This window comes from Eleginops maclovinus, chromosome 21, assembly GCF_036324505.1.
Source record: "Eleginops maclovinus isolate JMC-PN-2008 ecotype Puerto Natales chromosome 21, JC_Emac_rtc_rv5, whole genome shotgun sequence".
In the NCBI taxonomy this organism is placed as follows: domain Eukaryota; kingdom Metazoa; phylum Chordata; class Actinopteri; order Perciformes; family Eleginopidae; genus Eleginops; species Eleginops maclovinus.
This window is the reverse complement of record NC_086369.1, coordinates 12,105,287-12,115,053: the sequence shown is the minus strand read 5'-3', so window position 1 is coordinate 12,115,053 and position 9,767 is coordinate 12,105,287. Positions and strand designations below refer to the sequence as shown.

The window sequence follows — 9,767 nt, the reverse complement described above, 5'->3', positions numbered from 1 at the left end:
AACGTACAATACTGTCAGGATTTAAGGAACCTTTGAAAAATCCCCTCATGCAAATGTGCTGCAAAAACTGTGTTAAGATCATTTAACTATGGTCAGCCCAATAAAAACGTTAAGGCCTTTTCATCAGATTTTAAGTGTCATGTTACATTATCCTAGTACATAATCGTTACACTAGTCAGGAAATTTGATTCCTACGTATGTTTTCTTTTTAGGAGCAGGTCAACTCTCCCCCAAATGAACTGTGATCTACTTGTTTAAAGAAATACAAGAAATAATACTGACAAATGTTAAACCCAGTGAGTTGTGATGGTGCTGTCCTTCCACAGGCGTGTGGGTGGAAATGTTTGGGACTCCGTTGCCCAACATGGACAAGTGTCCTGTCATTTGGGAATCTTCCCTAAAAGCTTGGACGCCATTACCATGAAATTCACTTTGTGGCCATTGGCCTCTGGCTGTACAAGCCTGCATGGTTTTTATATGCCATCATCCAGGGCATCGGCTTTACTAGTGTGTGTGTGTGTGTGTGTGTGTGTGTGTGTGTGTTTGTGTGTGTCCCATGATGCTTGGTCACTCAGCCTCTGATTTAGTGGGGAGCAGGGATTGCAGGATAGAGCCCTCTGGAGCTTTCTCTATGTGCAGTTTATGACCCGTCTACACTATCACCCAACAAAATGTCCAAGCTTTAACTACTGTTAATTAAAGCTAAAGTGCATCTAATAAACAGCATGCACAACGAGTGTTTGTCTAAAAACATTGCTGACTGTCAGCATTCATTCTAACAAAAGTTACTAATTTGGATTTCCCAGAATCCTCTGTGTTACACAACACTTTGGCCCTTTCACCGTATCGCTGCCCCCCTTTCTTTTGATGAGGATGTTGAATAAACCTCAACCTCCCTCTGACCATAGAATGACCTCCGAAATACTCAAATCCAATTATCAACCAAAGATTATCCCCACAAAACCTAAAACACAATTTCCCCTCTCAAAAGAATTGGCAGCTCTTGACGTGGGGACACGTGGCAGGAAAGCCCCAGTTTTAAGTGTCCTGTATTTTGTAGCATTTTGCTCCGTTTGGGGATATTACCTTGTCTGTAGCCAGGGAAACAATTATTTGGAGATAGAAAAACTGCACAATTGCTGATATTGGGATGAATAACTCCTCTATATATGTCTTCACATCATTTAATCAGCAAAATAAATGAAGTGATTTTTCTGATCATTCTGTTACCTGCTTGTCTCAAAATCCTGACTATAATCTCACATATAGTTTTGGTTCACACACTAAGGTATGGCACATTTGAATCTTAGAATTTTCTTGAAGATAAGCGCAAACTTTTGGATCCCTAACAATTAGTAAAACCTGGTTTACGTATCTCAGAATTGTGCGTTTCCGTTTTGTAGTTGTATTCGGTCATGTGATGCAGTTCACTCAGTACCTTTCAGTTAATTGTCTAATTTTGTCCTGGATTTCAGTCTCATAGTCTTTTGCGATCAAAGCAGATCTAGGCCTTGTCCTCATAAAACCTTCAATCTGTTCAAACGTGGTATTAAACACATCATTGTTAGGGTTTGTTCCAGCATTTGTGAAAGCAAATGGATTCAAAACAGTTGTTGTTTCTTGCATAGTGGAGTGTGTTTCAGCACTGTAAGGCTCAGAACATGTCCTGTTTGACCTAGCAGGACCTCTTCAGTTGGTCCTGTCCATTAAAAATGATCTGCTGTCATGGATTATACTCCACAAATCCTGACAACACAATTCCTGCTTTGCAACAGCAGTTTTCCAGATCTCTCCTCTTGCTTTCTGATTTCAGGCTCATCTATGGGTCCTCACATCTATCAGCACCCGTTGTTAGAAAAGGACAACATTTGGAACAACAACTTGGAATTCCACTGTATTTCCGCTGCTAGTGTTTCTATTTTTTGCATAATCAAAAATGTTGAGCTGTTCTACATCTTAATGATGTGTTGGGGGTTTTCCTGATATCGACCATCCCATCCATTATGAATGACCATTAGCATCAGACTTGTCATGTCCCTGCTCTGCACGCCTCCTGAAATCCTGTGGTGACGTTAACACAGACATCATAATCAATAAAAGCCATACTATTGCAGCTGGCAGCTGGCTTTCAGGAAGTCCTATTTGGCTCAGCAGTCATTGTTCTGAAATGTGTATTAAACCACACACCTGCTGTAAGCACACATACACAGACATGCACTCACGGTCTCGTGCTAAGGTCTGCCCCTGCGGTGTTAGCAGAGCTTTAAGCCTGAGCTAATCTGGAAGGCAGCTTGGATAGTGTTGCCAGTGGATATGCATTGATACTAAAGCCCCATGTGGTTTTAATGGCAGCCACTGACAGCCTTAAGAGGACCCCAGGACATTGACAACCTCATCTCAACCCCTGATTAATACTTTAGTACAGCGGTTCCCAAACTTTTTGCGGTGCACTCCCTTCTACGTCCCAACCGGGTTGACGCACCCCCCAAAAAAACGCAAAAAAACCCCCCAAAAAACGCGACAAAGCTTTGTTTTATCGCCATATAAATAACTTTGTCATGAGACGTTCCAGCGGCTGTCTTCCTCTACGTTTCTATCAAAAACTAATAACTTATAGTTCTTTTATTTAAAATAAAAGGGATTACAAAGGAAATGTTTATTGTTCCTGTTTTTTATTGTAGCCTATGGAAAAATCCCACTTAAAAAACAAAACTGTGTAATATTTTTATACCAGACCACCATTACATGTTTCATCTTGCGCACCCCCTGGTGCGCGCACCACACTTTGGGAATCCCTGCAGTACAACGCCTTGGTTTTTCAGAAAATAATCTCAGGTGGAGCCACACAAAGGCATCAATATGTTTGATTAAACAGATAGATACATTAGGCCTATGTGATAAATAAAATGAAGTCTTCCAGTGATTGAACTTGCTTAATGTTAATTTAATCAAGCTTAACAAATTGACCATAGTTTTACACTTTTCTTGTGCAAGCCTTCTAGATATTTAAGAAATACTATAAGTAAAGGTTACGCTATTGATTTCATTTCTTTCTTTTTGCTGTGCTCTAAAGAGATTATATAAAAGCCATCACATATTTGCCTTCATTATGTCATATGTATTAATTTTGTTGGGCAATAATGCATTTTCTTCAGCAGATTAAGACTTGTAAAATGCATATGAAGAATCAACCCCACTGCCACCCTTAAGTATAGTTTCCTGGTTGCATGTGTGATCATATGTGGCACTACATCACCAAATTGGTTCTCTTCTACTAAGTCATCTTTATTTAAAGACAAAAATGCATGATACACATAAATACACAATAAGCAATGTGTGGTGTTAGAAATGGACTGTGTGTGTGTGTAGTGCTTACATTTGCACACCAGGGTGCAGTACAGTAGACATACAAACAAAAAAATGTATTCTCAGACTATTCCTGTTTATTATTCAGTGACGAGACACAAAATATAACAGTGGTATACTTCATTAGGTAAAGTTGTACAAGCAACAAAAAAAAAACGTCAACTTTTTTCTAAAGCTCTGAAACATGTTTTAGAAAAACCTGATTTGACATGCCATGCTTTCTGTCTTTACATTACACATCTTAACTGTAGAATCACAGAGCATAGAGAAAGGACCCTCTCCTGGTGTGACAAGAGTTCTTTCTCTGATAAAATCCACAGCAGTATCAACAAGTCAGTATAATTTATTACTTATTTTTGCAGCTGGAATCCAACATTTATCCAAAGTTGTTATTTTTTTTGCACATCACAACCACATAGGCTACTTTGTATCACGTAACAATCAAATATATAACCTTTTTAAAAAGTTTTAAACCGATGAGAGAATAAACTGCTTTGTATCATGCAACTCAACATGCATTTGAGAAAGTCTGCGGATGCATCACATCAAGCCAAGCTGACACCACGTCTCCCATTCTAGTTACAGCAGGCCGTGTCTAATCACTTTATCGATGAATGAATAATTAAATTACATTTTCCACATAATTAAATTACTTAGTTCAACCAGATTGCAACAGCACTTCCGGTTATAGAATTCCAAAATAAAACTACACATAACTATATCGCTATCGAGGCTTAGAATAAGGAGCTACTAATCACAATAAATCCGTTCCAGTTCTAATAAGAAATCCTTTACAGAGACAGGGCAAAGTGCAACATTAGCACCACCATCATCAACACTCAACATTAACAGAAATGTGCCTTAAACTTTGAGTATTGCTTCTCAAACTCACAGTAGTGATACAATTGTACCCCCTCTACAGATGAACTACATAAGGAAGTTAGATCCGTCACAGCGTAATGCTTTTGTTTTGAAGGCATTAGTGTATTTCCGGCTTGAACCTGTTATTAGTACCGAGCTTGACGCAGCTGCCAAATCTGTCCCAGAAAACCAACTTGAATTTAGAAGTCCAAATAATAAATTAGTCGGTAAAAAGAAGCCGTGTCCCGTCCAACGATCTATAACTACATATTAAAGTATAGTAGGTTTCGCTATTTGTTTGTCTTCTGAAGGGTTGTAAAAGCACCAGCTCCCTTACTGCCGTCGACCGCGGAAAGCCTCGGTATGAATCTGGAGGGTTTGTGCTTCTGCTGCCCTTCGCGTGTGATCCCTCCCCTCGCGCTGCTCCGAAAATGTGTGTGTGCTGCGCGCGGCTGCAAGCTCGGATTGGGTTGGGCTACTGCTACTTTCACGCGCTGCTCGTAAATATACAAACCGACCATGAATTCAGTTTTATTTAAGTGATAAATGCACAGTATTTAGTGTATATATAACACATTAATAGGCTACACGGTTGTCGGTGATGTTTAAACATATTTTACTAAGCCAAGCAGATGCTATGGCCACTAAATAAAGAGAACATGCTTTTGGACAAGCAAATTCATAATGTTGCGTATCAAACTATTCAAAAACGTATATAAGCCATAATGATAAAATATGTATGCAGTTATTGTTATACTAAGTATTACAGTAGCCTTGTTGCAACACACCTACTTGAAACTGGAAAGCTGTCTACATATTGAAAGATCGAAATACACATAAGCAGACAGTACTTGAAAGCGGCAAAGACTAAACCCGTGTGTGTGTGCGTGTGTGTGTGTGTGGGGGGGGGGGGGGGGGGGGGGAGTGTGTGCGCTGGCGCTCTGTTTGTGAGGCAGAGAGTTGCGTGCGAAGAGCTCGACATGTCATTCAGAGGAATCCGAAGCCACCTGAAACGCGAGGAAGTGAAGGCGACTCAATTGGGTATAAAGCATCAGCCAACATCTGCCCCGAGCAGTGCAAAGCTGATGAAAACATCAGTTCGGAGCTCAAACAGGACCTCTGCGATTTATTTTATTTCCTTTGGATTTACCATTTGGCATTACCGAGTCGGTGCATCCGAGGAGACGCATCTCTTTTCTGCACTTTAAGTAAATGTGACTCCACAGCCATCACTATACTGGAATTAATTGACATCCCCAGGGATTTTTGGTCAGTGCTTTTCTTCTTCTTTTTTTGTCTTAAATGTATTATTATTGTATTATTTATTTTTAAGGACGCGGCATGTCTTCCGTTGCTTTTCCAAAGATTGATTAGATGCACCTGTGTTTTTGTCATTTGTAACTACTGGGGATTATTAGTGAGGCTTTTATATGTCTCGTACTTACTAATTAAGATATATTTAGCTTAATTAGTATTAACAAGCTTGAATTTGACGGCCTGCATGGATTTTATCCATTTCACCAGTAGGAATGACTTGCATGTGTAAAGTTTCTCTCATATTTAAGTTAACGTCTTTCTATCTCCTCCGCAGCGCACCTGTTACCTCCACAGAGCGCAAGATCATGATCCCTCCGGGAGACTGCATGTATGCGGGCAGAAAGAGGAGAAAGCCCGTCCAAAAACAGTTAAGAAGCTCTTTTTAATAAGTTGCATTTAAATCAATGTTTGCTTATAGGGTTGTGCATATGTTTAGTGCTTTTACTGACCTGCAAGGCACACGTCACTCTACGTATGATGTGGTATATTGAAAATGAATCACAGGAAGTTGGTGGAACAATGTGTGAATATAATGGTCTTTACTTTATTTGGTATTGACTGCAGTAATGATCAGTTGATCATTGTTTTTGTAAACATACTATTATATTAATATTATATCATTTGTTATTATGAGGCTATGCACTTCAGCTTAATATTTGCTACAGATTTGCTATTTTATAAGAAATGGGGGGAGGGGAAACAGTTTGCCAGCCTCTTTATCACTAATTATTATATTATTAACTATTATAGTTGTTGTTTTTGTTGTTTCTATTACTTTTGCATGTTAAACTTCTTTACCCGAAGGCATAGAGGTCACGGCATGTGTTTGGTTGGTATACCATATCATTTTTATTGTAGTTTTTCGGCCATCTTTTCAGCTGATATCATGAATAGTACATCAAAGTTATGTAAGATTTTGTGAGGAGGGAAGTGGTAATTTAAGAAGGCCTGTGGCATTTATAAAGTTTTCATGTATTGCGCTGCCTTTGCTGCATAGCTAAAAGAAAGTGTAAAAGAAAGCCACATCAAAATAATATTGTTTGTGCACTGGACAGAAACATACTTATAGCTGTAATCTTCTAAATGTGCGACTAGATAGGTTTCAATAATTATCCATTGCCTCCAGTTATCAATTACATTTCTTTGTTTGAATAATGATGTTGTTTGCTACTCGGCTGAATAATCACTTTAAACGTTGATATTTCTAGGTTCCTCTTTATATATTTTTCAATATTGGGATTGGAGAATATGTATTTATATATCCACCAGAATACAACACAGTCAAAGTTTTCATGTAAAATATTCTTTAGCTTTGGGGATGATCAGAAACTGTCAGCTGTGGAAATTGGAGCTGACCATTACATATGGGATCATGTTAAGTTCAGCCCGTAACGCTGTCGTAGCCCACACTAAAATACACAAATAACTCTGTGCCCAAGGAGCATTTTACTTTCCCTGCAGCACTGAGGAGGATATTGAAATATTTATAATACCTTTAATATCAAGAGTTGAATCTGTCACAACACATTTATTTAACCAACCTACGTGATTTTTGTCAGTAAGAACAGGTTTTCTCCAGGGAGACAAAGACAACTTTCAACTCATTTAGATTCACTCACTTTTAACTGGTCTTGTGAAGAAACACATACACTTACTGCAAATTAAAAAGACTTGTCATTGTTGGTGACACAAATTAGTGTGGTGCATTGTGCACTGGTGAAGTCAAAAGCAAATGCAGTATCGAATTAGGGATTTGTGCAGAATGTGGTTCACTTGATCATATGTCTCGGTCGGTGCAGAGCGTGACATTTTAACCTCAGAAAACATGATTAAGGAGTAAACATAGCAAACTAAAATGACGGCTGTCTTTTTGGAAACAATTTCTTGAAAATACATTTGAATAGTTTGGTTTTTTCCTAAAAGAATGAATTTATATGAGTTGGTTTTTGCTGAAATACATTTATTACATGATTTTAGCCAGAGTTCCTAATTTTGGAAATATAAATCACTAATAAATATAATACATTTAAGCTAAATAAAAAAATGTTAGGAGCGTGTTGGATAGGTGAGATTAAAAGTAACTTCATCCACAGTAGCACGTCTCCAACAAGTGCAGTTAGTAGTTGCCCATGTCATGCACTGCCTGGAGGTTTTCAGTGTAGTCAAGTATGTCCCAACTAAACACATGACTTATTTGGAGCCATTTAGCTGCAACTATTCGTATTTTACAGCTGAATGCTTGAGTTTTAAAGAAAACACGTCTATACAAACACACGTCTTGATATCCATTTAACCCCTTCCATCTCTCGTCACTCTGTCTGTCTCGTCATCAGGAAGCTGTCCTCTGCCAATGAGAAAACCAACCCGTCCAAGCGGCACAGGGACAGGCTGAACGCTGAGCTGGACCGGCTGGCCAGCCTGCTGCCGTTCCCCCCGGATGTGATCTCCAAGCTGGACAAGCTGTCTGTGCTGCGCCTCGCAGTTTCCTACCTCCGCGTAAAGAGTTTCTTCCAAGGTAAAAAAAAAAGGTCAAAAGACTACATTGACTGTGGCAGGTAGAGGAGTGTGTGTGTGTGTGTGTGTGTGTGTGTGTGTGTGTGTGTGTGTGTGTGTGTGTGTGTGTGTGTGTGTGTGTGTGTGTGTGTGTGTGTGTGTGTGTGTGTGTGTGTGTGTGTGTGTGTGTGTGTGTGTGTGTGTGTGTGTGTGTGTGTGTGTGTGTGTCTCTCTAAGTCACGAGAGTTGCTGAATTTATATACAGGGTTGTTGATGGGATATGTGCTGCTGTAAACTGGTATAGGTCAAAAGAGGTTGTCCAACTCTGATACATATTTTTTATAAAACTCACACACTAACAGATGTGAAGTTGGTATAAGGTAATAAGCTACATAAACATATCAATTGTTTTATTCAATAGTTTGTAGTGTTATTATTCATAGAAATACACACACCCTGGTCTAACAGAAAACACACATGAATATGATTTTGCAATATTTTGGAAATTGTCACTTTAAATCTGACCTTTTAGAAGATGAAAAATCTTCCATGCCCCTAAACTATATTAGTCAAGCCCTTGTCCTGAAAGGGTAAAAATCCCCTAGGCTCCATGACATGAGCTAATGAGAGAGATATTAACTGACATGGCAGTGGGCAAAGACAGCACAGCTTTTATTATAGAAGGCCTACTTTTCTCAATTCATTGTCTTTTGGGAAGTATTTGCTTTACATTTGTGTTTGTTTATCTTCAATGAACTGACATATATTAGAATGTGTTTCCATTCCCCTGTGTTTTAATGCATTTATGAGGATGATTTATGATGATTTGAATGTGTCTGCGATAGCATCACTGCATATATTAGCATTGTTTGTCTATTCACCCACCCCAAATCCCTATTTCCCCGTTGTGTTTTGTAGTCACATTTAATTAAAGGTACATTGTGGAACACTTTTTATCCCACCATCCACTGAAGGCCTCATTTCCTCAACTTGCGTTGCTCCACAATCCACTTCAAATATTCATGGGCTGTTTCACAACATATTTTGTTTCCGGTGGTCTCGGCGGCTGCCTTATCCACTCAGAGGCCACTGGCACAGCTGGATGTGACAGCTCTAAGACAGAAGGTAGTTTTTGTTGTATATAAAGAATAAGGGTCAAGCCTCTTCCCTCTGTATTGTCAGGGAAAAGGCTTGTAATATAGTCGAAGGACGAAGGGAAGAAAAAGCAGAAGACAGGTAGTGTTAGGCTCAGTGGCGGCTGAAAAAGTCCTCATCGCAAAGCAGTTTTGGTGCAGGACTTACACGGTTCTGACCAGCTGAAACTTTGTCACACATCCATTCTCTGACACATGTGGCTCTTGTCTTTCACCCTCTGCTCCTCTGATCCTTGGAGTACCCTTAATCTCCATCATCTGCTGCTTTGGTTTGGCGTGGCACCCAACAACTGGTATCCTGTTTGTCATGCAACATAATGCACACACTTGTTTTACCCTGAATGCTCTCGTAGCTAAGCCATCACGCAAAGTTGCAGTTCAAGTGCTAATTGGACTTATCAAAGGTACCTTTTCAGGATGATGGATCACGCAGAGATAAAGGCTGCAAACCGCTGCCTCAGTGAAGGAATGTTGATACCAAGCGGAAGCATCTATTGAGAATAGAGAAAGCTCAGTAATGTGTGTTGGAAGGTGTGTTAAAAGATAGTGCTTGTGTATAATCTAACAGTGCTTCTG

At 39.4% G+C, this 9,767-nt stretch overlaps 1 protein-coding gene across 1 annotated transcript in view; it reads left to right on the top strand.

Moving 5' to 3' along the window:
- Positions 1–5,208: 5,208 nt before the first annotated feature.
- Positions 5,209–9,767, top strand: part of ahrra (aryl-hydrocarbon receptor repressor a) — a 53,778-nt gene continuing 49,219 nt past the window's right edge. Inside the window, exons 1-3 of the mRNA XM_063912810.1 lie at positions 5,209–5,496; positions 5,819–5,911; positions 7,878–8,059. Coding sequence (XP_063768880.1) covers positions 5,850–5,911; positions 7,878–8,059 — 244 coding nt within the window. The 5' untranslated portion in view covers positions 5,209–5,496; positions 5,819–5,849. The remainder of the gene's footprint in view (positions 5,497–5,818; positions 5,912–7,877; positions 8,060–9,767) is intronic.